Raw genomic sequence first — 27,021 nt, 5'->3', positions numbered from 1 at the left:
TCTCTTTCTTATTATATATTTAAGTACTTTAAAACGTTAATGTATTGTTACATTTAAATAATTTTCAATTTAAAAAAAACTCTTTAAAAGAGCCTTTCTTTGATGTCATTTTTCAGTTTTTCAAGAATCAGTTTAGGAATCGGAATCGTTTTAAAAGTACCGGTTCGGCATCAGCATCATAAAAATCCAAACGATACCCAACCCTATCGATTAATTGTTATTATGTAAGCAAAAATGCCAAGCATTCACTGGTTCCAGTTTTTCAAATGTGATGATTTACTGCTTATCTTTGTCATATATGAGATTTACGGTGTCTATGCTGTATCTTTAGATTTTGGAGGGGAAGGTTGAATACAACAGACAATTTGAATACATCACCTGTAAGCTTTGGGGAATTATTACAACCACTTTTCACTATTTTCTGACACATGCAATGCACTACTACAGTAACTAAGTAAAATCTTTGCCAAAATAATCTTTTACATTTCCTAAACCTAATGAGAACAATTTGACTGGCAGAAGCAAAACAAATCCTTCATTCCTGGCGAATGATACAAGAAAAGCTCAAAACAACCTGGTTAATATTGTATCAGATGGAGTCAGAGAATGTTAACAAAAGGAGGGGATGTGTTCAATTTTTCATGCACAGTACCTTTTTTCCACTGAGGAAAACAAAACATAGGGGCCTGATCAAATTGACATGCGCTGGTAAAGGTCTCGACAAACCTGCCCTACTCCGTCTCCTTTCTTTTCCCTCACCAGCAGTGCCTCATATCTTTGGAGTTAACCCTCACTGAAGTCAACTTCATGCAACAGCAAACTAGCAACATTTTGTGCCATATAAACAGGACAAGGTCAGCTATTGTATCGCTGTGTTCAAAAATATAGTATGAATGGTGACATTAAAGTCCCTGAAAACCTTTTTTCTGAGTCACCCTCTCAGTGATGAACACATCATGTTCTCTCAAAGTTAGAACAATCTTGGTTTATTTTACAAGACAGATTTTCTGTATTTTTATTTGTCTAACTGGTTTGAAGTGGGCGGGGCTTGGTTGGAAAAAGGTGATGTCATGTATTTCAGTGCACGGATTAGAAATCAACAAAACATTTGAATCTAAACATGATGGCATTTGTGTGCTTATTTACTTTAATGTTGCCAGGCAACTGTCAATCAAATATGATCAAACCACACCACACACACAGTCTTGAAAGAAGCATTTATTTCTGAATTTTAATTCTGATTGTTGCTTAGTTAGTCATCAAGATTTTATGATGCAGAGAAATTTTATTTATTATTTATTAGATTTAAAATCTAAGTTTTCATGGACTAACTGTAGGGTGTTTTCTAGGCTCGCATTGCCAGACCTTCATCCACAGCGCTGCGGAGGAAGGTCTGGCTAGTCCACACAACATTCCTGGATAGGAGAAAAACGTGCTTATTTTTTATAGGCATTTCTTTAAACCAATCACAATCGTCTTGGGCGGCGATAAGGGTTGGGTGCAGCAACAGTGCCTCTGCAAAATAGCCTCGGGAAGGAACTTGTTGGGTGTTGGGACTATCCAACGAAACGGTTCGGTTAAAGCAGACCAAACAGCTCAGGTGTCAAAGCACCCTTAAAGGCATGATTGTTCTTTAGGTGCTCGAATAAAAGCAGGATTAGTCCTGCTTAAAAAGTATTTCCCGTATGATTAAAAATGGCTTTTGCAACTATTAATTAAATGTAATAAAACAGTTGCATTTGATGACGTGGGAATACTTTTTGTCAATTCCCATCTGGCTCTATTTGTGGGGATCTGTTGAGAATCAGAGGGACGTATTGCACTCTGTTTCAGCCTTGAAGCATTATGTACAAATTAGATGCTGAGCTCAGCATGACGTTAAAGGAGAATTCCGGCCAATTTTTATGTTAATCTTGATCACTATAAATATGCGTGTACAGTTGATAGAAAGAAAAAAAAACAAGCCGAATCGGTGTATCGACTGTACTTGCATATTTATAGCGATCAAGATTAACGTAAAAATTGGCCGGAATTCTCCTTTAACTGCTTCAGCAACCAATTGGAACGCACTGGTCCCACTTTAGATTGTGTATACGATAAAACATGCACATACAGTCAGAAAATACAGAAGTTGATTTAAAGAGGGAGAACAATGCTAAACCAAGCGGCTCACCATGATCACTTTCACAGGTTATAATAAAACACCTCGATCTAAAAGTATTTTACAATTTGAGTAACCAGCTCATTTCAGCTTCTTAAATAATAAGATATTTTATTATATATAGTATAATATTATATATACACCTATATATAAATAACCTTATTATAATACGTTTTTGGAATTTGCACTGTTCCCTCTTTTATTAACCTTCCATTAACCTTTAGGTAAACATAGGCAGCTCTGAGCATTATTCCCTTGGATCACACAGTAAAAGGCTTGGCCCAATTTATCAGACCAGCTGTGGAATTGAGTATGGGTGATTAGGCCACTAATAGCTCCTCGCCTCACTGAAGATGAAGATCTTGCAGAAGCTGCTCGAGAGCGAGGAGGTTACAAAACAGCTAGAGCTTCGTTTGAGTCTGCATGTCCTCTCTGACACAGATAATTTGAGGGATTCATTCATTAGTGATTGGTAAATCAATACGAGAGGAAACACAGATGGTGACGATTTTGATCGTGTTTGCCAACTGAAGCCTCAATTTTATTTTGTCTTAAATGTATTCAGTGGAATTCAATTTCAGTTTGTAGACAAAATATATCACTTGCCTCCTAGCATGACACATAAGCATTGCCGATCTGTCAGGCATAACAGTCTATCTACCACAACCTCTTACCATAGCCCCATTTGGGACTGTCCCATCCGCTGCGTACGTTTTTATAGTGCACCGTCCTCTTCAACCATGAAGCATGGAGGTGGAAACATCATTCTTTGGGGATGCTTTTCTGCAAAGGGGACAGGACGACTGCACCGTATTGAGGGGAGGATGGATGGGGCCATGTATCGCAAGATCTTGGCCAACAACCTCCTTTCCTCAGTAAGAGCATTGAAGATGGGTCGTGGCTGGGTCTTCCAGCATGACAACGACCCGAAACACACAGCCAGGGCAACTAAGGAGTGGCTCCGTAAGAAGCATCTCAAGGTCCTGGAGTGGCCTAGCCAGTCTCCAGACCTGAACCCAATAGAAAATCTTTGGAGGGAGCTGAAAGTTAGCGACAGCCCCGAAACCTGAAGGATCTGGAGAAGGTCTGTATGGAGGAGTGGGCCAAAATCCCTGCTGCAGTGTGTGCAAACCTGGTCAAGAACTACAGGAAACGTATGATCTCTGTAATTGCAAACAAAGTTTTCTGTACCAAATATTAAGTTCTGCTTTTCTGTATCAAATACTTATGTCATGCAATAAAATGCAAATTAATTACTTAAAAAAGTGATTTTCAGGATTTTTGTTTTAGATTCCGTCACTCACTGTTGAAGAGTACCTATGATAAAAATTACAGACTTCTACATGCTTTGTAAGTGGGAAAACCTGCAAAATCTGCAGTGTATCAAATACTTGTTCTCCCCACTGTGTGTGTATATATATATATATATAGCTTCTTCAATAGCACTTAATTTTCATAAAGTGTAGGAACACAGGATATAGATAATTCCTACGTATGAACTCTACTGATCTTGCAGGCTTAATGTATAGAAAACGATTTTACTATCTTATTATATTTCACAAAGGTCAAACTTTTCTTTTCATTTTTAATTACTGTGTTGCACAGTTCCATATGTTACAGTATTTTCTGTATAACTCTTCTATTCTTATTGTTTTATCCTGATTTTTAGTTTTGTAAACACTGGTTCTGATAAATAAACATGTATTTATTCTAAGCTCCCATTTACATTTAGTTGTTTTTTATTTGGTACACCTTGCTAAATGTAATGGAGTCTAATACAACAGTCTTATAATAAATCCTACCTTCATAAAACGTATAATGTTCAGTTTCTGTTGTAACGGTTTGAGAGGTGTTGATTCAGCTGTACAGTCATTTAGAGGATGTTGTGTGTGGTGCTGTTGAATTCTATTGCTCGATACCTAGTCTGCCCTCATTGAACTAAATGGGGAAAACAAAACATTATATCTTTTTAAAATATTATATTAGTTTCAGCTACTGTGTACCTAATAAACTGGCAACTAATTGTTTATTTACTGGGTTTAAGGAGAATGATGTGTGTGTGTGTGTGTGTGTGTGTGTGTGCGCGTGCGTGCGCGCGCGTGCGTGCGTGCGTGCGTGCACACGCGTGTGCATGTGTGTGTCCCAGAGGAATCCATTCTAATGGTCCAGCCTATTCCTCCAGTTCAGTCAAGCTCTCCCTGTGGTTGATTAACTTTGTGATCCATTAAGTGGCTTCATCCCCTCAGCGATGAGAGGTGCCCTCCACCCTACCCTCCACGGATTAGGGGAATCCCTTAGACATCATCAAAGGGACTCCAAGGTGAACAGTGCTGCTGACTTTCTATGAAGTGTCAGTGAAGAGATCAGCAACTGCTGAATATGCTCAAATCGAAGGCTGGTCAGATATACACTGATGTTAACAGAACAGCAAAGGTATTGTTATGACATTTATATACTATACAATTAATGTCCTGCCATTGGCCGTTACTAAATTAAGCTTGGGGAAATAAAGGTGTCAATGTTTCAGTCTGGAGAATGGCCCTTTGTGAAAGTCCACATGCTACACAATCAACTTCCAACACCCATTTCATACATTGGTGTATGCGCATTTTGGTAAAGCTCTGTGAAGCAAAATACTTTTGTGTTTTTTAATATCAATTAAGTTTTTTTTTTTTTTTCATTATTCTTTTTTATTCTACTTTTTTACCAGCTTAAAAAAAACTCTGATGTGATGATGTGAAAAATTAAGCACTTCTACATCTATGAAAGTTCCTCAACATTGCACACTTTCTCAAATTAGCTAATTTGGTGCAATATGATCTTTCAGAAGTTAACACCATCCTCATGAATGTCATCTTTTTTAAGTTTTCAAAATACACTGCATACAATAATACCAATTTTAGAAATCTGAGCTTTAACATTTTAAGTACATGAAGATTTGACTTTCTATCTGGATGCTGCTAGGCCCGTTGGAGGATTTATGTTGCTTGCCTGGATGCTAATTACTGATTCACCTTTACAGTCATAACATAAAAGTATTTATTCACTGGTACAATCTCCATGCATGGCACCTTCAAACTTGTATACTTTAAGCATAGGGTTTTATAGCAATATGCATAATTTTCACACAACAAATGACTCAATGGATTGTTTTAATTTCAAAGGCAGCTTCTTAGTTTTGTTGTTAAAAGCTACAGTGAAAAAACTGATGGCCTACAAAACAACTACAAAAATGTTCTTTTTGTTTCAATTCAGTTGAGCGTATTACTTGGCAGGCTGTGTTCACCATTTCATAAGCCAATAAGTCTTCATATGTCAAAATACTGTTTTATTATCAACCTCATCTGAAAAAACAATCAATTTTGAAGCCAAATCTTAATATTTTGGTATTTTATTTATTGTATGGATTTTATGTAGTAACACACTTTTTACAGTTTTCATTGTAGGTATTCTCTGAAGCATGCTTTCACATTGGATGTAAAATATTAGGTACTTAACATTAACAGTGTTAAATCTCTTCTAAAGCTTGCCAAAATGTAAATATTATTTGATATCCAGGCACCAATTGGTTTCCAGGTATTTCAGTACACTATGAAAGAAATAATCCATTACAGTGATGATTTGTTGTCTTTATCTTTTGGTCAAAGTGTTCAAGGCTGCCTCCCCATATGCAGTTTAGAAGTTCGCAACTAAAATGGATTGCATTTATGAGCTGTTCTCAGACAGTCAAAGCCAGGCAAATAATAAGCCCACATGGGTAGCCTGAGAAGAAAAACAAATTTGGTAGTTTTTTGCATTAAAAAAAGTTGCTGTGTGTCAGACTATAAAATCACACTTGCTTGAGCAATCTTGAACGCATATGCCTCTGAATCTGATGAGGAAGGAAAAAAGGATATGCTTTTGGAAAAGCCACAGACATGTTTGTTTTTAAGAAACATGATTTGGTTCTTTGTCATAAATTCTTTTAAATCCTCATTTATAAAGACAAATTATGTCTGCTATAATGAAGATAACGATACCAAACAAACTGTGGAGGTCTGATAAATATAAGTGTAAGATCAGTACAGAGGCCCAGATAATGTCTGATAATGAGGGTACTGCAATTAATTGTGAATTCAAACAAAACTGCTTGATTAGGTTTGGGCAACAAAACCACTTAGTGAGCATTAGGAAAATATCATGGGTGGGGTTAAAATACGGTCAGTTGTAACAAAATGATGCCCCGGACATTAACGGAACATAAACGGCTCTCCTGGGTGAAAGTCCTGTGTTGTTTAATTAACAGATACAGTTTATAATCCAGGCATTACAAGTGTGGAGTTTTCACAAGTGACACTTGCCCAACAATGTTAAATGTTTCTGTTACTCCTGTATTCAGTCATCATGTACAGCACCTGTCAGCATTGTATAAAATATAGGAAACCTCGGGGGGAAACACAGATGCAGTTTTTGACAGGAGCATAACATTTCATCACTGAGCATCTATGCAGAATTCCTTACAACGACACAATAATTTAAATTGAATTATGTTGCTTACCATCAAGCTATTTTTTATTTTATCAACAGAATGAGGCTTTAAATTCGCAATCAGCTGCAATCATTTCTAATATTAAGTAGTAGAACATTTTACTGTATTATTGTTTCATTCCAACTCTGAGGTTTTTGTTGTGCACTCCCTGTAGAAATCACGTCAGAATTCATAGTGGTTAAGACCATGATGCTCGAGCCGAGCAGTGCTATAAATTATATGAAGCTGCAAGGTCACAATTTTCATTTTAACTTTTTCTCAACCAGCCCAGACAAGGTGTGAATGTGGCATGAAATGAGGTACGGAAGCAGGGCCAATAGATATTTAATTAATGCTAGGCCTGACTGGAGGGCCCAGGCTCATCTGCTGCATGTCTCATCCAATATGCATGATTTACAAGCGGGCTTCTTGCCACAGCAAACTTTCCACGCAATACGGAGCATCAACGTGAAGTTGTGTACACAGCCAGCACACAGAGGAAACAAGTATGTTGCAGCAACACTGTCAATCTTGACAAATGCTATGTGGACTCTATGCCAAGATCAAACATACTGTATCTGCGAACACTAAATGCAATGAAATGTTAATGGATTCTGAGTGCCTAAACTTTGTATTTCAGGATGAAGATTTGTATTAAATGCCTTTGTAATTTCATTTGAAATATTTATGAGCAAAGCAAAGTATAAGCACCTTTGCTGTTTTGGGAAGCACTAAGTTGCAGAGGACACCTTTTCTTCCTTAAACCCTCCTGTTTTATTAATGAATATTCTTTTTAAAGAGGAATCTGGTGCTGCCTGAACTAAAATAAGATTTTACATCCTGTTTGCAGGATGGCATGTTTAAACTGTTTGACATAGTAACTTAACTAGTGTTATTATTATAGACTGAGCACACAACACTTACAGTCTCTCCCTAAATATTTGGAGAATGTTACTTCACTGTAAGTGCTGGAGAAGTAATGCTCACACAATGCAATGCAACACTCAGAATACAGCACTGAGTTTGCTCCCAATATTTATGTCAAACAGGACCGCAAACTAAACACAACTAAAAGTTGGGTGTTTTATGATTGAGGAAATGGTTATGTTTGACAATATTCATAAACCGCTGATGTGTTGTGAGGTCAGATGCTCTTGATGTTTTTGCTTCTTCTTTTTTTACTGTGTGTAAGATTTTTTAGGACTTTTTTTCTGTGCCATTATTCTCTAATTATGTACTCCTTTATGTGAAGGCATTATTTTGTTCATATAAAGCTATTGAGCGTTAAGTGGGGACACTATAATATCAAATTGAATTTCAACTCAAGGAAAATGATCATGGGTCTTCCATATAATATTGGTGGGTGATGATGGTGTTCTTGTTTTAATGATTGATTATTGGGTGGGATGATGATGTACATTGTTTTATGTGAGCTTGTGTGGTGGGTTTAAGCATAGCATTTTTTGTATTTTATGTTTAAGATTCAAGTCTGTTTTCTGTGTTTTTTGCTGGCTGTAAGATCAAGTTAAGTTAAAGTTTATGTTGAAATAAAAAAGAGAAGGCGTCAGTGTTACTGGACGCAACAATTACAATTGATAACAAAGAATGCGGTTAAGGTCTAATTCATTCAGTATATATATATATATATATATATATATATATATATATATATATATATATATATATATATATATATATATCCAGCCCGAATTAATGCAGGCTTCATTGAATAGGAGTGGAATTTAGACATTTTATAATCCCATTAGTATTTATCATATTTCCAAAAATGTACACAAAGAAATTAAGAGACACTGTCTTCAGTCTACATTAACACTCCCATTCCCATAGAGCGTTCCCTCCCAGGCTGCTGTCCTATATGAATTCAGCAGTTAGATGTAACAGGACATCATTTTTCCTGCCTGGGCCATCTGTCAGGCCCAGCCTACCACCCCCCCAAAAACACCACATTGCTCACGTTACAATAAATAAATGCCTGGCTTTTCTCAGGAGTCTGCAGCGTTATTAAACTGCCTACCTGTTTTACGAAGACAGATCTCCCCCAAACTTTGGACCCCCAGCAAGCCCAGGTTACCCATAAATGCAGAACATAAAGAGATTGCTTGTGCGGACAACCGGTATAAGCAATGAAATCAGGCTGCACACAGCTGACTGGGTCTGTATTTGGACAGAAAGCAACTGAGGGAAAAGAATAATAAGCAGCTGTGCAAGCTGACTGTATTTAACTTTGAAAAGACATGACAAGGACAAAGACTAAAATAATATATCCTGATTTTTCAAAATATATGTTAGTGAAAGTGTCTTGAAGTTTGAAGAGATTATGCTGTAGATATCATTTAAATGCCATCATACTGCGTGTCAAATAAGGTTGGTTTTAAATGTATAATCCTTAAGATTTTCCTAAAAACAAAACCCATTTTATACCATTTATGGTCTGCATTTGTTCAGCAATAACCAATGCATTTGAATTTAGTTACCTCTTTATATAATAGTTTTCATTGTCAGTGCTGGGTTCAGATTGCCTTCAGACGCATGAGGGATTCACAGGAAAGGATGTTGCATGTAATCCTGCATTATTGTTTTTAATTGTATCTCACTGATATCAGTATCACTGTTTACTCTTCTACAGCCATATCATTGCTGTATTACTGCTAAATGCAAATCGAACATTTCCTTCTGATGCTGTTTCACTTTAAAAGCATTCCACCAGCGAAACATGGGTTGCTTTTTAAAGCAGTCACAGGAAATACAATGCATTTGTCCAGGACTGAAATCTTATGGATTATAACTTTAATCAAATGTCCACAGAGAAAAACCTGGGGCCAGCTAGTATTATCCAGCACATGCATACTGGTCTCTTGGCGGATAATGAAGCTGTCATGTATAGTCTGCTATGTGCATGAAGGGCAGAAAGTGAGTGGGTGGGCCAATAGGGGCCAACAGCACATTTTTGCTCCAAGGGCCCCCTGATGGGTTTATCCGGCCATGACCACTGCAAATATACATGACATCCCACCATGACACACATACATATTTTATACATGCTAAAGATCAATGGTTCATTTCTAAGTGATAACCTACTGTAAGAAAAATAGAATGTACAGTATGTGAGAAACACACATTACACATACCAATAGATTCAACACTTTAAAGGCAAGGCTTAATCCACAAGCTTCATGCATATTGTAAAATGCACATATTGTGGCTTATACAAAACAGGAAAACTCACACACATAAAACACTCATACATATTCAAAGCTGCAACAAACCCATACAGTATGGGATATAATCGATTAATTATGCAATAGCTTGACAGCAACTAGAGGTCCCAAATTTGCTTCTGCCTCACAGTCACAATCATGTCTGCTTGTCAATTTCCCACAAGGCTGTAGTGACAAGCCTGTTGATGGCGAGCGTGATAATGGATGGTTCTAATGGTCAAGCCTGGACCACACATTAAGAATCCGGTCGATTCACAGTATTGCATACAGGAAGTGCTGCCAGCAATCAATGCTAGGCTAATGTGCAAAAAGGAGTAAGTTGAATGTCAGTGTTGCTAATCAATAACTATTCATTTTCAGCAACCGCATTTCCACAAATAGGACACTTAATATTGTGCGATTGGATAATTACCATGCCCAATTAAGGATGTGTGACACTAAGCAATGGATGGTGGATGGAAAACATCTGCCACAAGGTGCTAATGGAGACACGCGCCAGACTCTGATCGACAGCTGAGAGATGGATCTTGATGTCTGCAAAGTGTGGGATGCCAGCTGAACCTGCAGGAGTCAGATAATCCTCTCTACCTCTACGGCACCGCAGATAATGGATGTCCATCCTCTCAGATTGTGCTCTAACAGGAATACGCTGCTTCAAAGGGAAAAGGACATAACCACTTTACAGCCACTATTTGTTGGTAATCCTACACATTTTTTCATTTTTTAAAAACATCTTCCAATTGCTGCCTTTTTTCAAGATAAATAATAGATATAGGTAATCTGACATACATTTGTCATATTCTTTATTTTCACTGACATAGAAAACATTATACAATTCCTCTTTTGGCTACAGAGTCTGAGCTGACTCAAACACATTTTGAGACCAAAGCAACAGAAGGTCAGGACAGATTATCTTGTAGTGGGACAAAGTGACATCTCAATCTCATTCCCTCCAATCCAGCTGAATCTAGCCCAGTCCCTGCTGATAATGTCAACATTTTTGTTCATGCTGGCCAGCACGACATTCAAACATTAGAAACTATGTAGCCCACTCTCGCTCCAAGGTAGACCTGACTTTCTTACATTACATACAGTGAATGAAGCCTTTGCACATCATGTCTTGCCAATAATGCAGAAAAAGAAAAAAGATTCTTATGTGGTAAAAGTCATCTCCACATGCCATCTTTAAAGCTTCTTCTCAAATTTCATAACCAACTTGACTCAACAGCCCCTCTGTAACTCTACTGCAACAATAATGTAGGCTAATACTGTTATTTAATGCACAACATATGTACAGTACAGTCATCTCACACTAGAACACTGGCACCTGTTGTACTTTAACTGTTTTGCCTTACTCTGTCTACATCTTTGACTGAATAGGCCAATTAAAATTATGATAAAGGCTCTAATCATCATTGCATTGTCATTTCAATGATTTCATCTCAAGTGCAATGTAATAATTGTGTTAGCTGCATGATGTGATGAGGATTTCTGTGACTGTGAAACAGGAAGCACTTTGATGCACCATCACTGCCTCACTCCCTACAGAAGGCTGTTAAACTGTTATTTAACTTATACAGCAATCTGTCAGTAACAGAGGCATAGGTTTGTGTTACCTATAATATAAATTCATTAGATTTTTTGTGAATAAATAAATTGTGAAACATGTTCACAGGTGACAGCTGAAGCACAGATCTAACAAATTACATTAAGGATTGCTCTGTTGCATTCAAGGGTCCCAATTGGCCTGTGATGTTCCTGCAATGACATGTCAAAATGTCTACTGTCAAAAAGGGCTATAAAGTGTGTTTTAGAATTAGGGAAGTTCTGATTGTAGCGGATTAGTATTTCTAAAACATTATTCACCAGGAACATCTTATAGCTGCTAAAATGATGTAATTTAAATAAATGTGTGAAAGTACTAACATCGTTGCTTTTTCAGAATATCTTTCCAATAAAACAAACAAATTATAAAAGGGCCAGTAAGGACAATTGCCTCCGAGTGTTTCGTTCTTTGAGGATTTTAATTCAAAGATTTAGAACTGACCAACTAAAAATATGGTTCAGCATAACAATAATAATAAACTTTATTTTTATAGCACTTTCTTAAAAAGGTTACAAAGTGCTTTTCAGAAAAAAACAGCAGATAAAACAACAATAGAAATATCATAAAAACACAGATAATAAAATAAAGTTATAAACATATACAGTATATACATAAAATGGCCAGGAAGTGATAAAACCCAACAACACATTCAATATTCATAAACGTGTTTCTGTAAAAGAAAGATTTTTAAGAAGGGATTTGATCTTTTTAAATTTGTCAATATAGTGATTTTAAGTTTTTCTTCAATTATTTAAAAAAAGAAAAGAAAAACTTTATACAGACGTCTTTGGTCAAATGGCGAGGGAGATGATAAGAAGTCACCTTTTAGACCGTTGTTAGCCACGAGGGACTTGCTGTCATAAATCTCCATGGGGCAAGATAAAGGCTTTGATTTAGTCAAATCAGCTATTTTAAATCAGAGCCAAACTCAATCACATCCACTAAACTAGAGCAAAACATATTGTAGCTTGTCTCCACAATAGCTTATCTAACACACCTGCACAGTACTCAAAAGATCCTCATTCATAGTAGAACATTTCCTCTGAGAAACAGATAGAACCCACTAGAACATGGAAAAGGTGCCGCTGATGGTGCACCAAACCTTAATGGGGCACTTAAACTATCAACTCATTTCCATCTTCCTTTTATTTATGTAACCACAAAATCTTTCCCATTCAATTTGGATGTTACTTTCTAAACTTTCTGAAGCATTACTCATAAGGAGCCACAGAAACTCTTTCATTCATTTACTGGTATAATTGTGAAATGTAATGAGACTTCCGCTGCAGTGTGCTTTAGGAGGCTTAATAAAGTCAATGTCAAGTCTGCTTTCTACGGTATAGTTCGAAGAAAAAAAAACAATTGAAGAGATAATAGACAAATTCAACATGAGTCTTAATGGAAAATGTATTTGCTCAAAACCCAGCCACAACATTATAATGTCACTTTCACTTTGCAAGGAAGTCTTTCTTAAGAGAGCAATTAAATCAATTGCAGACAAAATGTTGAGGTCAGTGGGGCATTACTTTGATTACTCTATAGGCATTTTAGACTTGAATGATGAAGAAAATGTGTTTATACAGTTCCACTGCATTGCATTTGCCTAAGGAAGCACATTTCAACAAGAATAAACATAGTTTATAGTTCTGACAGCCAGTTCTGATGGTATATTTCTTTTTAAATGCCACCTAAAATGTGTTTAAGAACATTAGCCTCTCATGTTTGATGGCATAAACACTGGTGAGTAAATATTCATCATTCTTTGGCAGCAACAAAGCTGAGACCATTAAACAGCTTGCAGAAGCTGACCCTATTAACAGGTTTTCACCACACATAAAAGCACCCAGAGAATTTGTTTTATTACTGCGCTTTCTCCTCACATGGCTTTGTCAGAGGTGCACACATGTAGACTAATACTGCATTCTGTAATTCAAGTCTAGGACAATAAGGATATGCTATTCCCAAAATGTGTTTATGCCTCTCTGATTGTTAGGCACAGACTCAACCCCTCAAAGTTAATTGAAAAGGAATAAAGAAAGCCTTTTGCAGAAACCAAAAAAGAATTCTCCTGTGTATGCCAACTGCTCCACTTTTGGCATGTCTGCCTTTTACTACACAATCATTCATTCATTGGAGGCATTCAAATGAAAATATGAATTTTGGCCTGAGATGGAAAACATTTTCACCTGCTCCAAGAAGCACAAAAGCCAGTTAAACTGTTTGCTTTAATAAGGCTCTTACTCCTTTACTCTGCTGGGCTGCTAAGCCACGGGGTCTACGGTCTACTCAATGTGTTTGTGTTTGTGTAGTGCAGGTGACAATATGGTGCGCTATTAGGGCTGAAACCTACAATTATTCTTCATCAAAATGTAAAATGCTAAAGTATATACAACACTTTCTGACTTCACAATTTCTTAATTTCTATTCATTGCTGTTGTTTATCATAGTTGATGTGGAAGCAGACGCTAGTTTTGGATCATATGGTCCAAATAAAACTAAAAGTGAAGAAAGATTTTTTTTATTTAGCAACTTAGAGTCAAAACTCAATTTAAAAATAAATGCACAGTTTTATCAAATATAAATGCATAATTAAAAATATTGTACAATATGTATCTAAATACATACATTAGTGTTCTGATAGAAATAGATACATGAATACAGTTGTGTTCAGAATAATAGCAGTGTGTTTAAAAAAAGTGAATAATGCTCAAAATCCTTAGAATAGCTTTTAATTCCATAACATCAATGCATTGGGAAAACTGCACATTCATTTCCAAATCAAAACATGACCAAAATTGATCAAGTTTGTGTTATACCTTTATAGAAAGTGAAGAAAAAGTAATATTAGGCTGTTCAAAAAAATAGCAGTATTTTCTTTACAAACTCAAACATTTACTGTATAAACTGAAAAATGTCTCAAGGGTTTGCTTTACTTTGAATCACTGCACTATTTCTGAGAACTGCTTCACATCTGTGTTGCATGGAGTCGACCAACTTCTGACACCTGTGAACAGGTATTCCAGCCCAGGACGATTGAACTACATTCCACAATTCCTCTGCATTACTGGGTTTTGCCTCAGAAACAGCATTTTTGATGTCACCCCACAAGTTTTCTATGGGATTGAGGTCTGGGGATTGGGCTGGCCACTCCATAACATCAATCTTGTTCATCTGGAACCAAGACTTTGCTCGCTTACTGGTGTGTTTTAGGTCATTGTCTTGTTGAAAGACCCATTTCAAAGGCATTTCCTCTTCAGCATAAGGCAACATGACCTCTTCAAGTATTTTGATGTACTGAAACTGATCCATGATCCCTGGTATGAGATCAATAGGCCCAACACCACAGTATGAGAAACATCCCCATAACATGATTTTGCATGGGGGTCGTCGGACAAACGTCGTCGGACAAACTGGAGCTGATCATTGGTTGAGCCTTTACCATTTTGGCTATTCTTCGATCCATTCGACTGGTAGTTGACCGTTTTTCCCACATGGTTCAGACTTTGGATGCCATTTCAAGGCATTTGAAATCATTTTGGCTGAGCAGCCTATAATTTTCTGCACTTCTTTATACGTTTTCCCCTCTCCAATCAACTTTTTAATCAAAGTCCGCTGTTCCTCAGAGCAATGTCTGGAACGACCCATTTTGCTGAGTATTTCAGTGTGAAATGCACTATAACCAGCATGCACAACATTTGCTTCCTTCCTTCCTTAAATATGGGCCATAATTGACACCCGTTTCTTCACAGAGTCAATCATCTCACTAATTGAACACAACACTGCTATTATTTTGAACATGCCCCTTTCAATTACAGATTCAATTACACAGAATGAGCAGCATGCATATGTCATGACTTTTGGGTCTGTTGGTTTTCTATGACTCTACAACACTTACTAGTAAATTATTTGCCATGTAGAAATATCACTTCTACCAAAAAATTTGATTTATGAGGTTAGTGATGTTGGACTGCTATTATTTTGAACACAACTGTACATACATTTACTTTTGATAATTTTGTTTCTAAACACTAGACTCAACCTAATGATGACCAGAGAGAAGGTTTTGGGTGAACCTATTTATACTTTTTGCTGGGACTGTGTGTGTGTGTGTGTGTGTGTGTGTGTGTGTGTGTGTGTGTGTGTGTGTGTTTCTCACAGTGTTGTGACATTCAATCACTCTGACCAGGAAAATGAGTCATTGTGGGTCTTGAGGAGGCAAACCCGGGGAAAAAATGTGACTCCCACAGGGGGATCACAGATCATTGACACATCAGCACATCAGCTCTCTGATATCTGACTGATATGATCGTGTGGTTGCGATACTGTTGACACTGGTACATTTTCTGTTCCAGATGGTTATCACTGTCAAACGTTCAGTCTTGTTTTCAGCCTTTGCAGCTCAAGAAGATGCATTTTTTTAGTTCAGTTAATATTATTTGCCTTGTTTTTGAGGTTTATAGTTCTGAGAGGGACAGTTTTTGCCCAGATATTGATTGAGTCATGCTCGGCCAAAGGAGAAACATTCACTTCAAATCATTAACACTTGCTTGCTTACTGTACATAAACAGTCTAAATGTCAAATTATGTGGTTGAAATTCAACATACAACAGCATATAGTCAGAGTCAAGAGGTCAGTACTGTTTGATTAATCAAATGAAAAGGAAGGACATCATAGTGCCATATCTAGATGCATCCCTCCTGAGATGTTCGTGCACCACACTGTCTAGACTAGAGTTTAAAACGATTGAAATAATAAAGAACATAATGCAGTTAGTAGCGATTTTGTGGAGGTAAACATTTCATCAGGGGGAGAGATAGAAGGAAATAGGCAAGTGTTGTTCAGGCTAACACAAAAGGCTATAAGAATGAAAGTGCGGCAAGGTGTAGGAGGACGTTTTAGTGCCACATATTGTTGAACCTTGAAAATGTGTGAGTTGCAGCAACAAAAGGACCCTACAAGGTCCCACTGCTGTCAGCCAATAAGAAGGACATGAGGCTACAGAGGGCACATGTTCACCAAACCTAGATGTTTGAATAGTGGAAAGACTGCCATGTTCAAAACCCTGGATTTATATGTTGCAACCTGATGATGTTGGTTGTAAATAGTATCCTGGATCTCGTCTGTGTCAAAGAACCAAACTAGTGATAGTGGTGTAATTCTGTGACTAGTGTTTCTTGGCACACATTATGGCCCCTAATGCCAACCGAGCATCATTTAAATGCTACACCATTCTCAGCTGCTGAACAGGAGCATCCCTCTGTGGCCAGAGTCTACCCTTTTTCGAAAGGAAACCTCCAGCAGCATAATGGACCATGTTACAAAGCACTCTTTATCTTTAGTAGCTTCCAAGAAAATGGCATTGATTTAAGTTTACTTTACTGGCCTTCATTGTCACCAGAGTTCAACCCAACCGAGCTGCAATTGGAGGTTGGCAACGAGAAAGGATTGCCAAAACCAAAGTTCCTTAGAAAGCAACTTGTGAATTCATGCCTGGAAAGTGCATTTTTCTCTAAAATGCCAATAAAAATAAGAAGGTACAATAAATATTAATGTGATGCTCTGACAGACAGTATGCTTAATGCTCTCTTTTCTTGTATGAAATTCTCATTCCAACTGCAATCATGTGAATCACATTGTCATCTACAATATATAGTAGTATTATTGCATGAGTACTTTGTGTGACAGATATCACAGGACCTGTTTCAGATGAGAAATGGAAAGATATAGGGCTGCAGCTAACAATTATTTTCAATTACAGGTTAATACTAATTATTTTTCGATTCATTGTTTAGCCGATGAAATATGAGAAAATAGTGGGGAAATGCCTATTACAATATACCAGAGCCTAAGGTGAAGTCATATTAAGTCCAAACTCCAAATATACAGTGGGGAGAACAAGTATTTGACACACTGCCAATATTGCCGGTTTTCCTACTTACAAAGCATGTAGATGTCTGTAATTCCGGCTCTCACAGACCTGTTAGTTTTTCTTTAAGAAGCCCTCCTGTTCTCCACTCATTACCTGTATTAACTGCACCTGTTTGAACTTGTTACCTGTATAAAAGACACCTGTCCACACACTCAAACAGACTTCAACCTCTCCACAATGGCCAAGACCAGAGAGCTGTGTAAGGACATCAGGGATAAAATTGTAGACCTGCACAAGGCTGGGATGGGCTACAGGACAATAGGCAAGCAGCTTGGTGAGAAGGCAACAACTGTTGGCGCAATTATTAGAAAATAGAAGAAGTTCAAGATGACGGTCAATCTCCTTCAGTCTGGGGCTCCATGCAAGATCTCACCTCGTGGGGCATCAATGATCATGAGGAAGGTGAGTGATCAGCACAGAACTACATGGCAGGACCTGGTCAATGACCTGAAGAGAGCTGGGACCACAGTCTCAAAGAAAACCATTAGTAACACACTATGCCGTCATACATTAAAATCCTGCAGCGCACGCAAGGTCCCCCTGCTCAAGCCAGCGCATGTCCAGGCCCGTCTGAAGTTTGCCAATGACCACCTGGATGATCCAGAGGAGGAATGGGAGAAGGTCATGTGGTCTGATGAGACAAAAATAGAGCTTTTTGGTCTAAACTCCACTCGCCGTGTTTGGAGGAAGAAGAAGGATAAGTACAACCCCAAGAACACCATCCTAACCGTGAAGCATGGAGGTGGAAACATCATTCTTTGGGGATGCTTTTCTGCAAAGGGGACAGGACGACTGCACCGTATTGAGGGGAGGATGGATGGGGCCATGTATCGTGAGATCTTGGCCAACAACCTCCTTCCCTCAGTAAGACCATTGAAGATGGGTCGTGGCTAGGTCTTCCAGCATGACAACGACCTGAAACACACAGCCAGGGCAACTAAGGAGCGGCTCCGTAAGAAGCATCTCAAGGTCCTGGAGTGGTCTAGCCAGTCTCCAGACCTGAACCCAATAGAAAATCTTTGGAGGGTATTTCTCAAAGAAAACACTGATTGCTGATTTATTATTATCAGTATCATAAACTTCGAGGCCTATTTTGGGATATTTCTTTATCTATGTCCAATAAGAGATATATATATATATATATATATATATATATATATATATATATATATATATATAGTTAGTTTAAAAGGCAAAATAAAAGTAATACCTGGAACGTTTGACCAATACAGTATGTTGTCTATGGTCACTATTACTCAAAGAACGGATCACGTGTGAGCAGGTTTGAAACTACGTAAAATGGAGAGTTTTATAAAGCATCCTGAGCTATAGGCACATATAGGCTTCGCCCTCTAAGCCACACTATGGGTTTATCCCTTCGCGCATGCGCAGTCGTGAAGATTTTCTTTCCCGCCCTTGCATACAACTCGGGCTTCAACTACGTCCGCAAATACTGTATATAAACAGAGCGGAACTGTTGCTCTGCTCCCAACATAAGCTTTTTCTTCAGCTAATGTAACTGGTGCTCCCACTTTTTCTTCAAGCAAGCAGTATGAAGAAGATTATGAAGACCTCCGGCTCCAGCGGCGTCCGCTTCTGCTCCTCCTGCGAGACCGGCTACATCTTTTCGCCGGACCTCCACCCCTGCTGCGAGACCTGCCTCAGCGCCTCTCACGCCGGCAAGGCTCTCACCTCCGATGCCTCCTGCCCGTTCTGCGCCCGGCTGCCACCTAAAGAGCTCCAACGGCGGGCGGACACTTTTCTGGCTTTTGAGGTCGACGGAGAGGGGGACGGCAGCTGGGCAGACCGACGTGACACCATCGACGCCCTGGAACCGCTGGAAGAGGGTGTCTTCGACGGGCACGAGTCCGATGACTCGTCTCCCCCAAATGACGACTCCCTCACTGGTTTTCATTCCTCCCCACTGGGAGGACTGGAACTCGAGACAGGGATCGATGCCCTCCCACTACGGCTCTCCCCGTCTCCAGAACGGCCAGGGGCACTGCCTCAGCGGTCTTCCCCTCTGCCGTCTGTGGCTCCACCCTCCACCACCAGGGCTCTTTTTCTGGACCTGCCGGACATCATTAAAAAGGCGGCGGACCAGAGAGGCATAGCGGTCCCGGAAGAGCTTCCAGCCCCCACTCGCGGCCTCCTGAGCGGTGACGTCTACTCTCAGGAACCACCGTCCAAACGGGCTCCACTCTGCCCCGCTTTACGGAGCTTCGGCCATTCGTGGAGGAGGCTCTCTCTCTGCCCGGGAAACTGAGGGCTCCAGTCTCTCGCTATGCCCCGTTCACACGGGTTCATGGCGACACAGAGGCAGGCTTCCCTTTGGTCCCCCCCCCAGAGCAGAGCCTGGCATCGATCCTGCTTCTGAAGGCTACTTTTTTCGGCCACCGGAAGCCGACCCCCCCGTCCCCCCAGGATCAGGTTTGCGCCCAGGTTACTGACCGGTCTCACCAATGTGCGGCCCAGGGCTTGGCGGCGCAAAACAACATAGCTTTGCTAGCCTCCGCTGTCTCCGCCATGGCCACCAACCCGGAGGCGCTTCCTCCGGAACTGGCCACGGAGATCGGAAAAGCCATGACCGCCATCACCCTCACCACGGCGACGACAGTGGCGTTGTTGAGGATCCAGGCGTGGCAGACTGTGGCCCAGCGAAATATCTGGCTCCACATGTCTCAGCTACCCACGGAGGTCAGACGTGAGCTTCTGTACAGCCCCATAGCTCCCGATGGACTATTTTGGCCTCGCTTACAGACAGCCACGTCCCACCTTCACCAGGCGACCGAGGAAGCGGAGCGGCTACAGCGGCTTGGCTCCTGGAAAGCGGCTCCCCAACACCAGCGCCACCGCTCCACCAACCGCCATAAGAGGAAACGCCCCACAGCCTCCACTGCAGCTGCACCCTCCCAGGCTTCAACCTCCGCTCCTCCGCCTGCCCCCCCACAGCGGCAGCCGGCCCCTGACCGGCAGGTTTCACGGACAATGAAGGTTTCAAGGACAATGAAGGCGGCTCCCACCTGGTCAAACCCGCCCCCGGAGCCACCCAGCAAGCAACGGTGACGGTGGCAATGACGGGGCGCGGGGAACATCTGTCCCTCCACGGTTGAAAACTGGAAACACAACGGCCCTTTTAAGGGCCACTTCAGTCTTTCTAAAGAGCAGTTTCCCTTCAACCGAGCAGCCCTTGTTCCCACTGAACATTACGCTGATGTCATGACAGATGTTCCTCACACAAGCACACACCAGGTCACCGCTACTCGCGGAGCTTCACCGCTCTCTCACTATGCAGACAGCAGGAGCAAACGCCCACCCGCTACAATTAGCGCTGTTCAGGTATCCTCCTAGGACGACGATGACCCACTACCCTTTTCGACAGGGGCCTACCATGGGCTGGGTGACATGATCTCACCCAGCGGCGGGACGGGCTCTGCGCTTCTTGCTAGCCATGTCTGTGAACAACACACAGACATGCGCGCCCCGCTCTCAGAGCACAGCGTAGCATGGATCAGGCTGACACACATGGACTCTTGGATGTCAAAGCTGATATCGCGGGGCTACACACTCCAGTTCGCCTCCCCCCCGCCTCGCTTTGCGGGCGTGTTGGAGACAAATGTGTCATCCCAGGCAGAATCAGACGCCATGATGTCAGAACTATGGGAACTGCTGTCAAAAGGAGCAATTTCCCGCGTTCCTCCGGGGGAGGTGAACGAGGGATTTTACTCCCGCTACTTTCTCACTCCAAGAAAGTCAGGTGGGTTACGCCCCATCCTCGACCTGTCCCAGTTCAACCTGTGCGTCATGGAGCGTCCATTCCACATGCTGACTATCAGACATGTGTTGGAATGCGTGCGCCACCAAGAATGGTTTACATCTGTGGATCTGAAAGATGCATACTTCACATCCAAATCATTCCCAGGCACAGCAAATTCCTGCGTTTCTTTTTCCAAGGGGCTCATTTCCAGTACAACCGGCTACCGTTCGGTTACTCACTGGCCCCCCGCACTTTTTCCAAGTGCATGGAGACGGCACTTCAGCCATTGCGGAAAAAAGGCATCAGAGTCCTGTTTTATCTGGACGATTTGCTCATCCTGGCTCCCTCTCGGGAAACGGCAGCGCTGCACACTGTGGCAGTTCTGCAGCACCTGCAGACACTGAGTTTCGCCATAAACTGGCAGAAAAGCTCATTGGTTCCCACACAATCGATAGTTTATCTGGGCGTATTGCTAAACTCGATTGTTATGAGGGCCAGGCTGTCAACGCCAAGGCAAGACACGCTGATCTCTCTCCTGTCGCGCACCACGCCACGCGCAAAGGTGTCAGCGCTGTCCGTCATGAGCCTTTTGGGCATGATGTCCGCGGGCTACATGGTAGTACCCCTGGGGCTTCTCCACATGAGAAAAATCCAGAGATTGTTCCTCCGTCAGCGCATCAACCCCATACGCCACACGTGGCGAATGCTGACCATCCCCCCTTCTCTGCAGTCAGACCTGTCATATTGGGGGAACCCCCGGACCTTGTCAGCTGGGGTTCCCCTGGGCAAGGTGACGTCATATGTGACAGTGTACACGGATGCGGGATGTGCGAATCACAGGTGGTGGGAGGGGAATGGCCACCTCCCCTTCTCCCACACATAAACTGCCTGGAGCTGTCCACGGTGCTGAAGGTTTTAAAGCACTTCGCCCCAGTGGTAGTGGGGAGGCATGTTGTCGTACAAACAGACAATGTTACAGCAGCAGCGTTCATAAATTGCCAAGGTGGCGTACGTTCGGCCCGGCTATTGGAAATAGCCAGGAGCCTTCTGCTGTGGGCGCACAATCATCTGCTGTCCCTCAAGGCTGTTTACATCCTCGGGATACTAAACCAGGCGGCAGACCTAATGTCGAGGGGAGGGCCCTCTCGCAAAGAATGGAAATTGAATCCCACTATCGTTCACCCCCTGGTGATAACCCAGCGACTGTGGGGCTGGCTGCTGAGCGGGAACGCTTGCAGAGGTTAGGCTGCCGTGGTGCGCACTATTCAGAGCGCGAGAGCCCCCTCTACAACAGCGTGTTACGCTGCGCGTTGGTCCGCTTTCCAGCGCTGGTGCACAGAGAGGAAAACAGACCCTATATCGTGTTCCCTGCCTCTCGTGTTGACTTATCTCCAAACATTGGTAGATAATGAATTGGATCCGTCCACAGTCAAAGCCTACGCAGCGGCCATTTCATCCTGCCACGAAGGCTATGGAGAGAGAACGGCTTTTGCGCATACCCTAGTAAAGCGTTTTTTGAAAGGGGTCAGACGACAGAAACCCGCCGTGCGCTCTCTCACACCCCAATGGGATCTTGCCCTGGTGCTTCGAGCTCTGGGGAAGCCTCCTTTCGAGCCCTTGGCACAAGCCTCTCTCAGGTTGCTGTCTCTAAAAACGGCGCTTCTCCTTGCCCTGATGTCAGCCAAGCGAGTGAGCGACTTATGCGCGCTGTCAGTTTCGGGAGCGGGAGGGGACGGGAGCGCAGCCACCCTACAGCCTAAACCTTCTTTCACACCAAAAATTTTAACAAACTCCTTTCAGTCAAGGGTTTTTTTCCCTCCAAGGTTTTTTCTCCCCACCTCATAACAACGACGCGGAGGAGGTTTCCCACCGATTGTGCCCGGTGCATGCGTTATCACAGTACGTTTTACGCACGGCTGACATAAGGCGGACACAGCAGCTGTTTGTTCACTATAGGGAACACTCCTAAGGAGCGGCCCTGTCAAAACAGCGTCTGTCTCACTGGCTGTGCGAGGCTATCACCCAGGCCTATAACACGGAGGGGGCGGCGCCCCCCCAGGGCATCCGGGAACATTCTACAAGGGCACTATCGGCATCAACAGCTCTGTTCAGAGGCATGTCAGTAGCCGACATCTGCACAGCGGCCTCTTGGGCATCCCCATGCCCTTTCATCCGTTTCTATTTGCGGGATATGTCCGAGCCCTCTCTGACTCACTTGGTCCTATCCTCACTCAACAACGAATGATGCCCCGTCGTATGTGTTCTGTCTGCTGCCGGGTGCCGGGAGGAGAGCGGCGTCCCATATATATATATATATTTTTTATGTACATATGTATATATTTTGTCACTATCATGCAGCACTACCATGCACGTCTACAATCATGATATGTGCCGCTGCATGTGTACTGCCTGGGATCCCCCCCCCCTCTGGGTGGCTGGGGGGACCTCGGGCGTCCCATAATTATCAATCATGTATTACCTCACCAATCATGCATGCCTGCACTCTCAACTTGGGCCTTACAGCCAGCTAGGCCACCACTTGTGGGCTCTGGTCGCAGGTGGCATTGACTACATCAGCTTCGCCCTAACCCATAGTGTGGCTTAGAGGGCGAAGCCTATACAAAATAGAACGATAGTTACATTACTGTAACTCCAGATTCTATGAGTATAGGCGTAGCCCTCTAAGCTCCGGGCCACCTGCTCCAGTTACATTAGCTGAAGAAAAAGCTTATGTTGGGAGCAGAGCAACAGGTCCGTTCTGTTTAGATACAGTATTTGCGGACGTAGTTGAAGCCCGAGCGGTACGCAAGGGCGGGAAATAAAAATTTTCACGACTGCGCATGCGCGAAGGGATAAACCCATAGCGTGGCTTAGAGGGCTACGCCTATACTCATAGAATCTGGAGTTACAATAACGTAACTATCGTTCTTATTCCAGTGCACTGATGCAAACCTAGGACATGGCAGTCAAAAGCTATATTTTTTTTAACAAGCTGAAGAAATCTAATTGTATTTATTTGAAGCCAGACCAGGGTCCGTTGAGAAAACATGTTTTTAATGATAATGTAACTGCTGCTGCGAAATAAATCACAACCACACTTTAACCTCAAAGTGTAACATCATCCAACCTGTCCTCTTCATTCGTGACCATGACAAACACCGGGCTGCTGCAGCAATGTCTCCTGCCTGGATATCAGCCTTTTCCATGATTCCTCATCCATTATCACTGAAGGTCAACACAGAACATCAGCCTGAGTAGATTCAGACACCTTGTTCCTGTTGGGCGACTCACATTTTCACCGGTTCACCTGACGTGTTTCTGTCAGCGTGTGTGTGTGTGTGTGTGTGTGTGTGTGTGTGTGTGTCCATGCATGGTTGTGTATAACTGTGGTTGTGGGTGTGCATACTATTGAGAAAGAGGGTGAGCTAAGGGCTTTTGCAGCAGGCATACAGTAGATAGGTTTTTTCTGCCTGGCAGGGCAGACAGACATAGAGGAGGGATGATGGGAGAGCAGCGCGTGGGTCGGCCAGGGCTGCTGATGCACATCTAAAGATGACCTTGGAGGTCTGAGTCTGAAGGCTGAGTGAAATTTTCAGAGGACATGAAGAGGAAGGAGACCAAACCTGCCTGTCATATGTCACCATGCTGATAAGTGGTGTGGGTCATGCAAAGTCTACTTTCATTTCACCACAAGCTGCAATATACAACTCTCAGAAGAAATGGCCGATTACAGTGGTAACCAATTGCAAATGCATTTTTATTTTTTTAGAACAACCATTTTCTAACTGCACTTTCAATCATAAAATGGACATCACAAATTCTTTGAGCAATGCTAACTGTGTGGCTCAATGGGTAGCAATACCAGTTGACAGGTCAGTCCACCACATTGGTTCAAACTGAAATATCTGAAATATCTATCTATAACTATTGTATGGTTATGCCATTTTGAACTGACATCCATGTTCTCCAGAGGATGAATAGTACTGATATTGGTGATCCCCTGACCTTTCCTCAATAGCACCACGTTGAGGTTGACATTTTTAGTTTTTAGTGAAATGTCTCTGCAACTACTGGCATGGGTTGCCACGTAATGTGATACACACATTCGCCCAGGGATGATTTGTAATTCTTGGTGATCCCCTGACATTTAATCTAGCGCCACCATAGGCCACCACAAACATAGCAGAGATTAAACCTGCTAAACATCAGCATGTTAGGGGCGCCCAGATAGGTCAGTTGGTAGAGTAGGCGCCCATACTGTATACAGAGGTTTACTCCTCGACGCAGCGGGCCGGGGTTCGACTCCGACCTGCGGCCCTTTGCTGCATGTCATTCCCCATTCTCTCTCCCCTTTCATGTCTTCAGCTGTCCTGTCAAAAATAAAGGCCGAAAATGCCCCAAAAAATAATCTAAAAAAAAATAAATAAATAAATAAACAAACATCAGCATGTTAGCATTAGCATTCATCTCAAAGCAACTGTGCCTAAGTACAGCATCACACATGGCTGTAGACTCTTACTAGTCTTGTAACTTACCGAGAGTGACTATAAGGTCAACTTAATGAGAAACTTAGAAGTTAAATCTAAATATGGAATGGTGCCCACTGTGTTACAAAGGCATAATTCAGTCAGCATTGGTGGAAGTAAAATGCACAACTGCAACCATCTCAACAGTAAACTAGTAAAAAATCAGAGTAAAGCTCAGAGATATGGTCTCATTAAATAAGATTGTCATTCGATTTTTTTATTAAAGTAAATCATTATAGGAAAACTTTTGTCGGGTTTCACATCTAAGCTTGCAACAGAGAAACTGTGGCCAGTAAATACAGTAGGCTTGAAAGCATCTATTTAGTAGAACAGAAAGATCAAGTAAGAGCCGGAAAGACAAGTAGACAGCAGAAGTAGTAGGCAGTAGGAAGAGGGTCAGTGTTGATTGGTTGCTGGGCCATCAGAGAATAAGTTGTCTTAATGAAACGTCCAGCATCTGTGCTTATTGATATAGCAGACTTTTGGTAGACGGGCTGTGTGTCCGACACCAAGCTGATTATTAAACAGTTCACACAACGATGTGTGCTTGCCCTTTTCATGGTTCATTAACAGGATGAAATGTCCTTTCACATGCAAGCCGCAGCTCATTAAGCCAGCCATTAAATCATGCACGGTGTGAGAAAACGATTAAAAAACAGTAATGTGTCGTTAAAGATAATGACAACTTACTGTGGTAAAAGTGTTGCATAACAATACACAAACACCTGGAAGGTAAATGATAAAGAAAATGCAAGGTTTCCTTTATCTTACAATAAAAATGTCATTATCTATATATTATTAATGTCAAATCAGAAAGCATGTGAATTTCATTTTCATCCAAGCATGGTTTGATATAGAGCAGGAAATGAGGTTCAAACCACAAACACTATGTGTGTATTTCATCTGAAATAAAATCTAATCTGAGCTGTGACCATATGTTAATACACAGCGATATTAATCTGTATGCTTCCATCTGTCCTGTTTTGCAGCTTACTTATGTGTAAGGGTACACATTTTCTTATTGGTAAACAGGCAGCGACAGAATACTGCTTTTTCTGTGTACTTGAACAAGGACATAAAACAAAGAAAAAAGTATTCGGAAAGTATAAAGTTGTCTGGTCATACAGTAGGCTATGTCTGTGATCTCCGCTATCTATTTTGCAAAGGTACTGTCCCTGCATCTGGGGCTTAGTCAATTAATCTGTGATGAACAAAGTCGCAGATGTTTTAAATGTTTAACCCTGTCAGAGTGCACAGCTTCACAGACAGTATTGCTTACATTACCTACCTAATTT

At 41.6% G+C, this 27,021-nt stretch overlaps 1 protein-coding gene across 3 annotated transcripts in view; it reads right to left on the bottom strand.

Annotated features, from left to right (window-relative positions):
* The window catches only part of gpc5a (glypican 5a), a 142,915-nt gene that overhangs the window by 16,522 nt on the left and 99,372 nt on the right, over positions 1-27,021 (bottom strand). Inside the window, exon 9 of one of the 3 annotated variants that reach the window (XM_078246973.1) lies at positions 10,528-10,556. The exons of 1 other annotated variant lie outside the window; for it this stretch is intronic. In XM_078246973.1, coding sequence (XP_078103099.1) covers positions 10,543-10,556 — 14 coding nt within the window. In that variant the 3' untranslated portion in view covers positions 10,528-10,542. Of the gene's footprint in view, positions 1-10,527; positions 10,557-24,321; positions 24,426-27,021 lie in introns of those variants that run through there. One more of the 3 variants, XM_078246963.1, reaches the window with a different exon arrangement.

Source organism: Sander vitreus, chromosome 1 (genome assembly GCF_031162955.1).
Source record: "Sander vitreus isolate 19-12246 chromosome 1, sanVit1, whole genome shotgun sequence".
Lineage (NCBI taxonomy): Eukaryota > Metazoa > Chordata > Actinopteri > Perciformes > Percidae > Sander > Sander vitreus.
The sequence above is the reverse complement of the archived record's forward strand: the minus strand, read 5'-3'. Positions and strand labels throughout refer to the sequence as shown.